The 15,738-nt window shown below is 41.9% G+C and overlaps 1 protein-coding gene across 2 annotated transcripts in view; it reads left to right on the forward strand.

Moving 5' to 3' along the window:
- The window catches only part of GPR107 (G protein-coupled receptor 107), a 37,691-nt gene that overhangs the window by 7,096 nt on the left and 14,857 nt on the right, over positions 1 to 15,738 (forward strand). For both annotated transcript variants that reach the window (XM_036393677.1, XM_036393676.2), the window contains exons 5-14: positions 463 to 629; positions 2,328 to 2,362; positions 2,569 to 2,625; positions 3,403 to 3,513; positions 4,866 to 4,999; positions 5,290 to 5,365; positions 6,346 to 6,419; positions 6,981 to 7,098; positions 8,024 to 8,154; positions 9,910 to 9,953. In XM_036393677.1, the coding sequence (XP_036249570.1) occupies positions 463 to 629; positions 2,328 to 2,362; positions 2,569 to 2,625; positions 3,403 to 3,513; positions 4,866 to 4,999; positions 5,290 to 5,365; positions 6,346 to 6,419; positions 6,981 to 7,098; positions 8,024 to 8,154; positions 9,910 to 9,953 (947 nt within the window). The remainder of the gene's footprint in view (positions 1 to 462; positions 630 to 2,327; positions 2,363 to 2,568; positions 2,626 to 3,402; positions 3,514 to 4,865; positions 5,000 to 5,289; positions 5,366 to 6,345; positions 6,420 to 6,980; positions 7,099 to 8,023; positions 8,155 to 9,909; positions 9,954 to 15,738) is intronic.

A 15,738-nucleotide genomic window follows, 5' to 3' on the forward strand; every position in this document is an offset into this window, starting at 1 on the left:
GTATTGGAGGGGTAAAGGGACAGCAGGCAAAAACAAACTACCTTAATTGTGCTGAATGAGCTTCATGAGCTTTGATGTCTTGAGTCACTTTTGCACTCAATATGGAATTTTGTTGTTTGTCTTGAATTGTCTTTTATTATGGAAGTACCTTCAAGTCTGCATTGCTTCCTTTTGCAAGAGCTCACGTGTGGTGACATAATTTCTAGTGAGATTCCGCTTACCAATGCTGAAGAAACTTAATTTTCTTCATCTGCTCTTGTATTTCATGTAGAGGTAGAGTGTGACTTTTCCCACACTGATCAGTTCTGCTGTGAGTCATGATCTGGTTCTTGCCTGTTCTTTGTGGTACAAAAAACAAGTTAAGACAAGTTGATGTTCCTTTATTGGGTATATGGCTGTGACAGCCTCTTTAAAAATGTTGGTTTACTTTCATTTTGTAATAAAACCTCTTTGTTTCTTTAGTGTGAAAGTACGGTTCTCTTCAGAAGCTGCTTCTTTGTTACCTAAAATTGTATTTGTATCTGAGGAAAATGGTACTGCCTTAAATACCAAGCTGCTAAAAACTTCTGAACTGAGCAGTAATTCTGATAAAAATGCTCCAAAGACCAGTGAAAGTACAGGTGGAAAAGGTAAGCCAGCTAAACCTGACCTGTGTGTGCTCTCACTGCTGATTCCTCATTGCTGTGCATCCAGCACTGAGCTGAGGTCACATTCTGGGGTCCCCTGGGGCTAGAACTTAGTGTACATCCTGTGTAAAGCTGTGCACAGAGCTGCCTGTGGGGCTGGGGTCTCCTGCTCAGTGATTTGTGTTCACCACTCCTGTTGATCCATCAGAGAGACAATGAGTGTTGGAGACCTTCAGTGCCTCTGAGGAGGGGTTCACAACTTGGTTGTCTTTTGTCTGGCAAAAAGAAGGTTAAAGTGAGAATTTTATGGCCACCAACAACTAGTTGAAGAAAGGTTAGGAGGACAATTTCAATCAATTTTTAGTAGTGGCACACAATGTCTGTTTCTCTTTGTTAAGTCTTGGATGTCTCAGATGGGATGTTAAGACAGAAAGTAAGTAAAAGAAATATCTTTCCTAAATAGGCATTCCAGTATTGTAGCAGATCATTTGTGCAATCCAATCTCAATATTCTGTGGTTTTAAATGCTTGACAAAGTAAAACCAGGGCCAACATGGTGCAGCTGATACCAGGTGTACTTTGAGTCAGAAGTTGGATTTGTCTTCAGGGGTCCTTTCCAGCCAACATTTGTAGGAGTCTGTGTCTGTCTAAAGAGTTGAACTCCTATCACTTAGAAACTATGGGGAGGGAGGAGTAATTGTCCCAGTAATCTTTCTAGGAGTCACAAGCCTTTGTCTGGCTTCCAGACCAGCAGACAAAATAATTTTATAATCTCAGCTGTAATGGGATTAGCTCATGTTATCCCTTCCTGGCAGAGTTTAGACTTCAGATCAGACTGCTCAGCAGTAGTCTGAGTCTGTCTTGGCCTGTCACATTCACCAGCTTTGATACCATTCAAAAGCTTGGACAAGCTGTTGGTAACAAGTCAAGAACCAAGGGTGGATGGCACTGAGAGAATGGATGTGACAGCTGTAGTTTTGCTTTCTTTGGTGTAAAAAGTGTGGACAGTGCACTGAGGTGTGGGAGACAAAAGCAAAGCTCAAGTCTTGAACTTTTGCTTCCTGGTAGAAAGAGATGACCTAATGTTTGAAAAGCTTCTTAGAGGAGTAGAGTCAAACTGTGAACCTGACATGCTGCTCTACTGAAGGCTCCTGTCACCTCAAGTTCAGAGGAAATGCTGGCCTGGCAGGTCACCTATGCTTTTGTGTTTTGTTTGTTTGTATTTTTACTGGGAGCTTAGTGGAAAGCTGTGAATTTTTACCTTCCTCATATGGAAATTAGGATTTCCATATGTTTGTCAGGCCATGTATTAATGCTCAGATTGAGATGTGTCAGTGAGATTAACAGTGCTCAGTCATAGCATAAAAAGTCAGAGCTGTGTCTTGCATCTGCTTTAGGTCACCTGCCTCTGGTCATTCTCACCAGAGGGGTTGGAAAGATTTCTAGGGTAGAGTTTCGTAGGAGGTGTAAGAATAGGGAATCCCATCCTGGCATGTGAGGATGCATTCAGAATGAATGCTGGCTGTGGGAAGAGTCCTCTGAGAGTAAGGAGAGGCTGGGGAAGTGTCTCTGTCAATGATTAGCTGGGAAACTGCCACGCAGACAAGTGTAGGAAGGTGTGAGTAAGGTATTGACAACGTGGTGGTTTCTGAGGATGTCTAAATGCAAACACTAAATGTACCATTAATACTTTTATCTCTAGATAAGAAGTCCAAACGAAGTACAACATCCTCCCAGGTAAGAAACTATCTGGGGTTCTCTTTCACAAAGACCCTGGGGGGATATTCCAGTAGAATCATAGCAGAAAAGTGGAGAGTATTTGCTATTGCTCTCAGCCTCCACTGTAAATATACAGAATGCAAATTTTATTGTCTGGTTGATGTAGCCAAATGTTTTAGTTACAGAAGAAAATAAAATCTAAAGGTCTCTTTCCCTTTTCCCAGAGCATGGTAGAACAAGAACATCCTGTACGCCATGTCCACGGAATTTTTTCATTTGAGGTAGGGTGTCTGCCAGTGTCTAAACTCAGTTCCTTCACTGTCCTACTTTGGAAAAGTGAAAGTCTAGGATATAGATGTCTCTCTGATAGCAGGAGTTTGCCTGAAAATTTACTGAGCTAAGCATCAGTGATGGAAATCTTTCTTTATAAGTTGTGAGAGCTGCTTTTAACTTGGCTTTGTTGTGATGCTGTTCTAAATATCATAGTCTATGAGCCTCAGCATATTAAAGTTTACTGTGATAGTAGTGCAGATTGCTGATAACAAATAGCTGTGACCTGACTGATGATTCAAGGGAAGATCCTCTGTATGAAGCCAGATTAATGCTTTGTTTGAACACCCCGGTTCACTTGTGATGGTTGGTTACTACAAACACATTTGAAATTCTGTTATCTGACACAGATCTCATTTCCAGAGCTATCACAATTTGCATAGTTGGGGGAGGAGCAGAAAAGTTGCAGGGCGGGTATAATAAAATTATATGCTTTGCCATGTCAAATATATTATATTTGTGGTTATCTTTTCTCTGAGTTAAGCACGGACACTTAAGAGGCTTGGATTACCAGAGTGCATAATCCTAGATGGATGCAGTGATTTTGCACCTGGAGTTCTGTTGAAACTTCCAGATGTGCTACTATCCTCTGAACAGTCTGTTTGCTGAAGGGAACCTGCTGACCTCAAATGACAGACTTCTTTCATGCTTCAGTAGAGATGACTTCCTACCAGGGCAACCCTGTTGTGAATGAGAGGAATGCTGACTTCTCTATTCCTTATTTTCAGTTCTATTTTAACATCAGCTCGGACAAACAAGAAGGTCTCTACAGCCTGTATTTCCATAAGTGTGTTGGCAAGAAAGGGCCAGCTAATGATCAGCAGCTGTTTAGTCTTGATGTGAGTATGGCTTCTAAAGGATAATTAACTTGTTAGCTTAGACTACAACATCCAGCTTCCAGCTCCAGCTTGTAACCAAGCACACACTGCACATGAGTGCACATATGGGGTGGGAAGTGATTCAGAATTGTGTGCCAGTCTCTGCAGTGGCATTTCTGAAAGAAGTGACTACTGTAAAAATAATTAAAATACTGTTTTTGCAGAAATGCCTGAAAATCTGAAGGCTGAGTGTGGGCTGGGTTCAGTCTACACAGTTGTGACCTGATGCTGTAATGAGATGGGAGCTGCATCAGCTACTTGTGTTTTGCTGCACTCAAAAGTCACTTTTCTCTTTACATGATTGCAGATATTAAGGCTGTTGCTGCAATGTAAATTGTTGGTATTTGAATTCAGTGTTTTTGCTTTTTCTGGCCTAATTAACGATGTGTTTTTATGGTGTTAGATACACATCCTAAAGGAAATGTGTTCTAGCAAATGCCTCATCTCTTTTGATGTACAGGGGTTTGTTCCTATGTGGTTTTGGTTGCTATCAGAGCTTGGGCTTTCCCTTTTTTCCCTTTCCTGTGCTGATACTGGTGTATAATGAGCTGGTCTGGTATGAATCCTCTCACTGACTGAAGTACCTCAGCCACGTCAATCCCTGAACTGCTTTTTATGTGTTTGTGTTAATGCTATTGCAAGGGAACATGGAGGTGATAAAACTTAGCAGCCCTAACTTGACTCAGACTACTTCAGAGCTGCTTCTGAAGTTACAGGTTTAGAAGACCAGCTTTCATAAATTGCTGTGTGAGTCACTTTGACCCACTGAAGAGATTAGAAAGAGAACAAAATGTGGATGATTGGTCTGCTGGGGTGTACTTAGAGATGGAGGACAGCTTCAGTGCCTCAAACTAGACTTAATGCATGATTTTATTGAAGTCCTAGCACATATGACTAAGCCACTTAAGGGTATAAATAGAATGCTAAATAATACTTCTGTTTTCTCAGTCATGGGAAAACAGGATGGCAGCCCATTGTAGATATTGTTTCTGAATCAAAGGTGGGCAAATTGTGACGTTTGCTAGAGAGAACAAGTATTCTTTGGGAAAATTACCTTTCTGAGTTATGTTTCATAACTGAAACATTGCTTTCCAAGGGGATTATTTTCTTCTTTTTTAGTCTTGCAAAATGTTTTGAGATTCTTAAGGATGAAGAATAGATTTTGGTTTTTTTCTTTGAGACTCATAAGTCACCCCGTCAGAAAAGCTCATGTTAAATGAGTGAATTTGATTGCAAAATGTAATTGTTAACTCAATGCTTTAACAAAATGATTTTTTTTCCAACTGTACACGTAACACACCTTTAATATTCAGATAGATGTTACGGAAAAGAATCCTGAAAGCTACCTCTCAGCAGGTGAAATCCCACTGCCAAAACTTTACATTTCCATGGCTCTCTTCTTTTTCCTGTCTGGGACTGTATGGATCCACATACTTCGTAAACGCAGGTAGGTTCAGTGTCATATATATATATATATATATGCAGGATATTCTTATTAGTTAATAATTTCAATTATCCCAAGCAGTAAAAATCAGGGGTTTAGAACATGAAGTTGAAATATTGCTCAGGATGGGGCAGAAACTTGGACTGCAGCATTAAGGGGAATCTTTTTGATGGTCACCTCAACCTGGAAGCAACTGCTTGACACTTATAGGTTTTAAAGAAATATCCTTGGAAACTGAAATTTTTACTGCTGGTTTTTAAGTCATGCTCTTTCTTCTCTTTTTTTCTTCCCAGAAATGATGTCTTTAAGATCCACTGGCTCATGGCAGCCCTTCCTTTCACCAAATCATTGTCCTTGGTCTTCCACGCGGTGCGTGCAACATCTCTGCCTGAATTTGTTCAGCTAGGAAGGAGAAACATGGAATCCAGGATATGCTGTTAGGGAAATCTGCTTTGGAGGGAGCACAGTGGGAGGGAGAAGTCATCTTAATACTGAAGCATTACAACTGAACTGCAGCTCTTTGGTGGAAGTGTTTGTTTTCATCAGTGTTTGTTTTCTAACTTTAAATACAATTGAGATCATGGCCTGAAGTGTTGAAGCAGCAAGGGTTGGGGGTTGAGTGAACTCCACAAATTTTAATGTTTTGGCCATCTGCAGTGGGCCTGAAAGCTTGGGCTGTGCTGCTGCTTCAGCTCCAGGACTTACAGTAAATATTAATAAATGAAAACCTTGTTTGTAAAATTCAAAGGCAAGGAAGTATTATGGTGTGTGGCAACCGACTTCACCTTATCAGCTCTGAGACTTTCCATAGATAATGTCTCTGTTGAATTGCATTGACTTTCCACTGGAAATATATCTCATGAACAGAGGTAATGGCAAGCATTTAATCCTTCAGTGTTTATGCCAGCCATGCTCTTCACCTTCATGCCCAGGGTGTTATATCTGCTACAAATATTTTTGGAGTCTAATGAAGTGAATCTTGCTTCCAGTGAAAATGAAACTAGCAAGCCTCTACTCACCTAAAGCAACTGAACCTGAAAGAAATGAATGAAAAAATGGGTTCCAACTGCAGTTGTTTCACTGTAGTTAAGCAGGGGAGTTGTGTGGGAAGGATGTAGATTGTACAAGATACATCCACTAGCACTTAGGAAATAGAGCAAATGGAAATGATCTCATTGTTGCTAAACAAAAGTAGAATGTGTTGGGAGGAAGTGCTCTCTGAATGTGACAGAGCTGGGTTTGTACACACTGACTGGAAAGTGAAAGTGGCAGTGGATGTGGAGCAGACCTGTTTTTAGAGGGTGGGGTGTCAAAAGCAGCTTGTCAAGTGCTGTATTTTCTGTTTCCAGATCGACTATCACTACATCTCTTCTCAGGGATTCCCCATCGAGGGCTGGGCTGTTGTTTATTACATCACTCACCTGTAAGTAGGTCAGAAGATTGATGTGATAGATTGAAATTGCTACTGGGGCTGTCTCCCTCCTGTACAGAGTGGGAAATCTTTGTTCTCATGCACACCACAGTACCAAAGACTCAGCAATCAGCCCTGTGTGAAGGGGAAAGCTCCATTTCCAGAGGGCAGCTGCAGAGAATTGGCACTTCTGTGGGTGGAGGAGTAAAAGGATAACAAATGCTTTACTTTTCTTTGTTCACACTAATATTCAAGTATCTCATTTGCTCCTGGTGTGAATGGTAAGTGGATACAGCTGTCAGTATTTGCTGCTGCTCACAATGGTGAATGGATGACTCCCCCAGGAAACGATTGCATATATTGTGAATGAAGCCTAATATTGCTCTGTGATACAGAGTTGTAGCAAGTGCATCTGCTTCACTGTTGTGGGATGGATAAGTGCTTGCCAAAATTATGGATAGGGAAGCATTTGTTTGGGTTTGTGGCTTTATTGGCAGTGGGAGAAACCTGAGCAGAAGAGGAAGTGTGATAAAATAAAATAGTCTCTCACTGCAGTGTCTGTTTCTCTTCCAGACTGAAGGGAGCTCTTCTGTTCATCACTATTGCCCTCATTGGCACAGGCTGGGCTTTCATTAAACACATCCTGTCAGATAAAGACAAAAAAATTTTCATGATTGTCATCCCACTTCAGGTGAGGACTGAGCTGTGCTCATGCTTCCTGTCTTGAGAGAGCTGCTTGTGCAAACTGGAAAAGGCTGTGAAAGCTTCACACAGTAGCATGTAGTTCTTGCTTGTATGAGCCTATTGGCTATTTCCTAGTCCAGAAGATCCTGTAGTTCTCCCAATTTTTCTCCCATATTGAACATGAGATAATAGTGATCAAACAGTTTCAACAAATGAAAACTGGCTATAAGGAGTGTGACAAAACCTGGGCTGGAAAACAGTGCTGAATAAGTAGAGGAAATGAATTATAGTTGTCACTGCTGAAATGCTTGCTGAATGTCTTAATGAAATAAAAAATGGGAAAAACAAGACTTGTAGGTCTGTTGGGTCTGAGGGAAACATTCCCAGTGGTTCAGAGTGCTCAGTGCTGGTCTCCTACTTAAGGAACTGAAGTACATAGGAGAACAGCACTTTTGCTGTTGTTGTATGTAGAAGAGATGTTTTGCCTTTCCAGATGCAAGCCCTTAGCAGAAGTATATATAATTAGTGTTTGAGGCTCTTACAGAGCTCAGGTGGGGAGTACAAAAGATGGTCAATGACCAGTCTGAATTACTGGCTTAATTTAGAATTACGTGTTTTCACTATTGGCTGTATGTGCCACACAGTCCTATATCTGTGTATCAAAAGTAAATTTTGCTCCTTTTTATCTTAACTGGTACAGTAAATTAAGCACAGTACATAACAAAAGAACTACTTTCTGAATGTCAGCAGGAATAAGTTCCCATCAGTTTCATTTCTGTAAATCTTATGAAGATGCTGCTGAACATGTGACTTCTGGGTGTAGAACTGCAGAAAAATTACTGATGGTACTGGCTGGGCTTTTGCAGAGCTGGCAGCCACCTGTAGTGGCTCCTTGGGCAGTTTCTAAACCAGAACCTTGTCTTGTTGTGTAGGTGCTGGCAAACGTGGCCTACATTATCATAGAGTCAACAGAGGAGGGGACAACTGAGTATGGACTGTGGAAAGAAATCCTTTTCCTGGTGGACTTGCTGTGCTGTGGAGCCATCCTGTTCCCAGTGGTATGGTGAGTTGCTGGATGTGAAAAACATCTGAACTAAAGGCCATTGACAGCTCTGCCAAAACACAAGAGCTCTGTGGTCCTGTGGAGTCAAGCATTTTGTTAACTTTTCTATCAGCCTTAACATTTCAGTCTAGTGCTGTGGAAGATGCTCCTTTTGGGGATGTTGGAGTGGGCATAAGGGAAGGTAGGTGGCAGTTTACATGTGGCCAACACTGTGCAAGGCTGTAGGTGCTTTTGAGACTTGGAATTTTGCAGAGGTGTTGACTCTCTAAATTGAAAAAAAATGGGATTTGACTTCACTGACTGAGATTAGATACTTGACTGCTAAATTTCAAAACAGAAGTGCTGTCTAAGATCAGGGCTGCCTTCAAGCAGAAGCTGCATGTTTATTTGACTGTTTATAAGAAATAATCCCACAGGGAGAATTTCCCTGCCCTTCCTTCCACTCTACTTGGCAGGGAATAATGTTGGTTACATAAAACTCAACCAAAACACAGATAATTCAGATAAACACTATTGTTGCTGCTTGCCACTTAGCCAGAACATTTATCTTCTAAATGCATTTTGTCTTAATTGGATAAACAGCTGGATTTAAAGGAGGATGTCAAGGAGTTTCTGGCTCCTTGGTTAGTAAACACACAATATTCCTCTTTTTCTCCAGTATCTCCATTATTTTTTTCTGAAATGCAGATTATATAAATGTCTGGTAGCATGTCATCACTCTAGAGTGTAACTCTTGAGTTTTTCAGAGGTGTGGCTCAGTAGATGGAAATAAGCTCCAGCTTGACTTGTGAAGGTGGGTTTCAGCTGGCCTTCTCTTCCCCTGCACACTCCTGGTGGCCTTCTGCCAAGGCTGGGAGATCTTTTTCAAGATATTTGCTCTACCCACGTGCCCTTCCCCTTGCTCCAGTCAAAAGTGCTTCAGCTCTGAGGTTGAGGAGGATTTGGCAATGGTAAATAAAAGCTGAGGGATGTTAACTTCAGTTGCAGAGGGACTCAATCTCCTATGATAAAGGTGGCTTCTGCAGTCACAGTTCTTGCTACCTTATGCTGGGATCTGTGTGCCCAACCTAGCGAGGTGTTGGTACAAAACTTATTTCTATAAAGGAATTGTATCTGAAAAACAAATGTGAGCTGTCTTTTGTGACTGTTTATGGTGTGCAACCAGTGTTCCTGCATTGCCATGGAGCCAACATAAACTGGCAGTGAAGCCCCTGACATAAAATCCTGCCCCTTTTTCCTCTGGATAGTGTCACTGCAGCTGGTGGGATGACTCATGTGAGCAAGGTGACTAAGACTTGGCCCCTGAATTTACATTCCTGCAGGGTAGTTTGTTACATAAGTTGCCTATGTAGATATGTAAGCTGTAATCAACTATTTAAATGAAAAGACCTTAAAAGAGCAGTAAGATGCCAAATGCTTGGCAGTACTTGGAAGAGTAGCTCAGCTTAATTGTACAAGTGGAAAGCATTATGCTGGAAAATGCCCCAGTTTCTCACTCTGTTCCCTCCCTCCCACAAAGCCTTCTGTAGGCTGAAGTAGGTTTTAGCAATCTGCTTTCTTAATCCCAAGGAAATAGAGATACTTGAGCTGACTGCCTGAGCTGGGGGCATGAGGGTAAAGTGTGTGCAGTGCTAAGTACAGTTAATTAAGATCATACTCCAGCCATAAAGAGCTAACAAAATTTATCAGTGATCTAGAGAACTGCTATGAAAAGGGAGTGTAAAACTTACCATTAATCTAATCTTTATTTTTCAGGTCAATAAGACATTTGCAAGAGGCTTCAGCAACAGATGGGAAAGGCAAGTAATCTGTATTCATTGTCCTCTTTTATGCTACATATTATAATGCCAGAATTTCAAACACACGATGCTGATGTAAAAACCAAACTAAGGCTATACATCTACACTGTATTAGTGCCCCTCTGCTTTTCCTCAGTGGGCTCATGGGAATAACTTTTGGAAAATTACCTTTTTCCTGTATTGCTTTAATTATCAGAACTGCGGTGTATAACCCATTCTCTGCTCCTTGCACAGCTCTCAAGCTACACATGACATCCAGAGCAAATCATCTTGACAGATTTGCCATTTTTTCCTCACTTGAGTGTTCAGAAACAGAACTAGAAATGAATTCCAGAATTGCTGACTATTAGCCCAAATAGACCCACTTATTTCAATTTCTGCAGAAATGTATTCCTGACAGAATAGAGGGAAATAAACTTCATTATGAAACAAAACATAACTTGGCATTCAACATAGCACAGTTCCTGACTTGTCCATGTTTGTGCAGCAGCTCCAAGGGCTGCCTGTGGAAAGTGGAGTTATGTTTATTGTAGCACTGGAAAGGAGCGGGTGGATGGAAAGGCCAAACACGGCTGCTATAGAGTGTGCTTTTCCTGCCTTATCTGCTCATTTCTTCTGGGTTAGGTCCTTGGATCCAAGCTGTGGAGCACAGCACTGGCTTCCTTGGAAGCAGGCAGCCTTTTCCATCTTCTGTCATTCTGTGGTTTACTCTCTGAAGCTTCATCTGTAGAAGGTCATTGGTTGGCAACAGCCTTTTAACTTGAGTCCCATCCTTCAGCTCTTGGCTCTCCTTTCTGGAATTCTGTATCCAGATCTGGATACTCTTCCAGCCTTTTCCTTGGCTTTCACAGACACTTCTGCACTTCACTGCTGATTGTAGGTGAAAATGTAAGGCTGGGTACTGAACTTAGCTCTATATAGACCACTGATTAGTTCATTTTCTGCCATCTGTTAAATCTAAACAATACTTGTGATGAGCCTAGAATGCTTTCCTGATGTTCCAAGCTGTTAAAAAAAGCCACCAAACAACAGCCCTTCAAGCTACCTATCCCAAACCTAATGGTGGAAAATTACTAATTTCTGATAGAAACAAATGTTAAAAAGGTCAGTTATCAAAATAATATAAATGTTATTGGTAGCTTTCTTATCAGTGTATTCACTTGGCTTCAGTGACATTTACTGGTGGATTTGTTTTACCTTGTCCACTGAACATATGTTCTGGAGTATTTATGCTCTTACCTTTAAAAAGTCCTGATAAGTTCAGATTTCCTTGAAGCAGTCTTTCTCCTGAACCAAGGACTTCACACATGTCAGGCCTGGTTCTTTGCTGAGTGGCCATGGATCTGTGTCCTGGTGGTGAGCACACAGCAACTAATACATGTAATTAAGACAGAAACCCTTCAGGTCTGTGTGGCTCCATGTGATCTCCCTGTACCTATCATGGTTGTTATCACAAGATGGTGCTGTGGAGTTTGATAAACCTCAGACACGCTGAGAAGGAGAGAAGTGAGGTGGCCAACAGCAGGGATGTTCAGTGTATAGGCTCAGCCTATCCACCTCATACCAGGTGAAATCCAGATCTGAGTAAATCCAGGCAGTTCTATAGGATGCACTGTGGTGTGTAAAAAACACTGTGGTGTTTTTTCCCACTGTGGGGGGAAAAAAATTAATTAATTTGAGAGGAACTGGCTGTGTCTCTACAGCTAGTCAGTGCTATGCACAATAGCACTTCAGGTCTGCTTTAGTCCTGTGTTTTGTGTTGTCCTCCATGACTGATGGTGCTCTTTATCCTGAAAGTGACCTACTGCTGTTCCCAGCTTTACCTACTGGTGTTGCCCTCTGGTTGTGCAGATCCTGCAAGTTCGGTAACTGTGCAGGGGGACTTAGCAACTCTGTTATGCTACATTGATAATAAAAGAATAGCTAAGGAATAGATTTTCAGGGAAAACATTGCACAGGCTGGGAGCAGATTGTGGCTGCAGTGCTGGGACTCACTTGTGAAATGCAATCTGGTTGGACTATTTAGAGGCTGTTGAAAGGAGCCCACGGGGAGCAAGTGAATGGCAAAGTGATGCCAGAAGCAGAATGTTACCTCATGCTGTCATGCTGCTAGTGTGGCTGGTTGAGAAAACCAAAAATGATTTGGTTGCACTGTAAAAAAGTGAAATCATTCATGTTAGGCTTATCAGTGAATTCTCTTCACTAGAACCACATGCTCTGTAAGCTTCCTTTGGAGGCCCTGTTCTTCAGAGGCACTGCTCGATGTCTCAGCTTCTCATGGGAATAAAAAATAGAACTAATGCTTACTATTAAATCACAAGCATTTTTTCCCCTGCAGTTAAAGGCGGTTTTCTCCTGGAGTAGTAAAAGTTACTGGGTTTTCTCATTATGTAGTTTAAGTGTCCCATGGTCAGAGCTGGCTGGGTTGTGTGCAGACACTGCTAGCTGGGCTGCCTCTGGCCTGCTGGGATTTATTGTCTAGTCAAGGGCTGCTTTCCCTCTTCTCTCACACAGACTTCATTAACTTATAGGATGTATTGGGGAATTACATACTACACATTCAATAGCTGTTTTTCCTGGCACTGAGTCTTCTGGTGATGTCCTTGCTGATGACAAAGACCTAAGGAAAATTATTTTTTCTTCCTTGCATCTGTTGGGACTTCACGGCTCAGTATCCTGGTGGTGTTTCCTGACTGTTGGTCATGCTCTCTTGCAGCTGCTTCTCCACCTGTTTATTAGGTAGCAGTCCCCTGGGTCAAGGGGCAGCCATGACTGTAGTGTGACTGGATTAGGAATGAAGCAGATTTGGATTTACCAGACCTTTAGTCTGGGTTTGTCATGGGCCTTTGTTTTAGCAACATACAAATAATAAAAAAGCCTGTTATAAGTGGCACTGATTTGGAGTCACTAGCTAATAGTAATTTAAACTAGATTGGGTATTTTAAAAGAAAAGCAAAGTGGGAAAGCTGGAGAAATGGGTCTAAAGCCATAATTATCCAGGGACACCTTACATACCCAGATGCTCTGGATTGCTAGTGAAGAGTAGGCAGGGCACAGTGCTATGGCTGAGTTTGAGCTGCCTGGTTGTTTGCTTTTTACCCTTGAAGGTAATCTTTAAAGCAGTATATCTGACCTACACAGGCTTCTTATCTTGCACAGCAGTGGGCGTAAACATCCCATTTTTAGAATCTTTTTTCCTCCCCTTTCAAAATCGCCACCTTCAGACTTAAGCAAGTGCTTAGCTACACCCTTGATCTGTCACTATATCTTCCTTTAGGTGGGAGCCTTTGCTCTCTGTCCATTTGTAGATCTGCATTGCAAATGTCTTGCAGTTTTAAGGAAATCATCCTTGCAAACTGACCTAGAATTGCTCAGCCTGCAAAGCTGCTCAACTGCCACCACCTTGTTTACAGGCATCTCGAGAAAAGAGAGGGAGTATATATATAATTTATACATCATTTTTGTTTGAAACTCCCAGTTTTTGGTCACTGGACCAAAAGGTCTCATAAGCACACTCTTGTGATCACATCCTGTGTTGTTTGAGGGAGGAATGGGTTGGAAAGCAGTTTGTTCTGCTGATACCTGTGTGTTTGTGATGAGAGATTTGATATGGCACTGTTGAATCATGGGTTGCTGTTTTCCTGGAGCACTGCAGTTAGAGTTGGCAGCAGAATTAGGGAAATAGATGGCAGCCTGTTGCTCCCAGGCATCATTCATTCCCTGTGCTCTGTGCAGTGGGCAAATGATGATTAATGCTTTTGTGCTTGCACCCATGTCAGGAAAAACCATTTGCAGTATTCAGTGTCTTCCTGCTGCTGTGCCATGAAAATGCTGTGAACAAAGAGGCTGGTCCTGTGTGGTGCAGAGCAGCCCATGCTTGCCTGGCTCAGCACCACTTCCAGGTGCCCCAGAGAGCTGTCCAGGGTTGATGTGGCAGCTCTGTGCTGGAGATAGGGTGCTGATCCTGTGCTTTGGACTTTCATCTGACCCTAGTGGAGCACTTTTGTGCCAAATGGCTGATGTGGTTCAGGACATTCAAGATTAACAAGTCTGTGCCACCTTCTTGGTGACACTGAGCCTTGCTGTATCTGTCTGACCTCTTCTTTCTAGTACAGGAATGCTTTTAAGCAGAGAGCTCAGGCTGTCATCTCAGAGCTGATTTTTCAAGGGCTAGATCTACATGTGCTGCATCATTGGGGGAGAGCAGAAAGCTTCCATTTACAGTTTGATAATGGCACAAATCACATCTCAAATGCATCAGCATGAGTAGGGCAAGCAAAGCATTGAAGAAATACTCTCAGCTGTACCTTGAGCACGTTCACAGGCTGCATTATGGTTTTTCTTTATGGATTGTGTTGTCTGGGCTCAAGCTCCCTGCACCCTCAGCTGCAATCCTGTGATTGTTATTACATACATATCCTGAAAAGGTTGGGTTTATTCATCAAAAGGCTATTGTGTGGTGTACAAGTGGATGGTCCAGCTTCTTTTTCCATCTTCTAGACAGCCTCAACATTGGAAATTAGCATGGGGACAATCTCAAAAAGAGACTGCTTATCAAAACACTGGGTGTGCTCTGTTTTGATCGATGCAGATTAGGCTATTGCAGGCACAAGCTGTTAAAGTAAATGGTGATAGAGAGGGAAACCTGAGTGAAGCAAGGTATAGATGCTATAAATCTTCTGTGGAAGGTGGCTTTTATCTTTCTAATTACTGTTTGAAAGAGCATGAATTAATTTCTGAAACCTTTGGTGGAAGGTCTCTCTTTAAATTTTTTTCCCTTCTCTGCAGTTAAGTACTGTCCTTTGCAGAATGGTTATCATACTCAAAATATAAATTTACCCAACCTTTACTGCATGCTGAGATTGCTGCTGTGTTATCACAGCCTTACAGGTTTGGGTTGCAAGTGATTCAAGTTGTAAGTGACAGCTGCTGGCTGAGCCTTGCTCCTTGTAAATGCTGCTGTTGCTGTCTGGGCTGCCAGGCTGAGGTGAACAGAAATCTTGGAGTGTCCATGATAGCAAGACTCAAATAATACTACTTGGAGCACATTCAGCCTGTGAAGAAGCAATTCACAAGCTGCTGATGCCAAGCAATGATGATTTTAGATTTTTCTCCAGAACAGTGTGTCCTGTAACATTGAGTTGCTTAAAAAAAAAAACTGGCAGAATTTTGTAGACATCCATTAATGCTGACTTACATATCTGATAGTGGAGAGAAATATTGCTGCAGTTGAGGAGAGCAAGTCAGCTTCCACAGGTGCCTCCTTAGCCTTTCTCCTTGGTGGTAGCTGTCTTTTTTTTCCCTCTCCTTGCCCTTCCTTCCCATGCTCAGACATTGAATATGTGAATATACCAGTTGATATGTATACACAATTTATAACGCTTTGCTATTGATTATCATGATGAATAGCTGAGATGTTGAGCCATGCTCCGTCTCTAACTGGGAGTGGTGGAATTATGACACTTCATCTGACAGTCAGATCTTTGGCTTTGCTGTCCTTTCCTCCTATGCAGTGCATGAATCCAGCAGAAATGACTCCCCAGCTCACTGGTGTTGACTGTAAAGCACTGATAGACTGGCAGTTTGAATCACAGCTGTTGAGTTGGTGTTCCTTCAACTACAAAGCCTGGTAATTCTCCTGGCCTGTCAATGCACCAACTGGTGGCAGTTCTTGAAGCTGGACGTGTTGAGTTCAAAATAGATCCTTCTGTGTGCAAACCAGTGTGTGGGAAATCACAAGATCTTCATGGTCACACTCAATGCAGCTCTTCTTTAAATAGGACAA

The sequence above is a fragment of the Molothrus ater genome, chromosome 20 (genome assembly GCF_012460135.2).
Source record: "Molothrus ater isolate BHLD 08-10-18 breed brown headed cowbird chromosome 20, BPBGC_Mater_1.1, whole genome shotgun sequence".
Classification (NCBI taxonomy): domain Eukaryota; kingdom Metazoa; phylum Chordata; class Aves; order Passeriformes; family Icteridae; genus Molothrus; species Molothrus ater.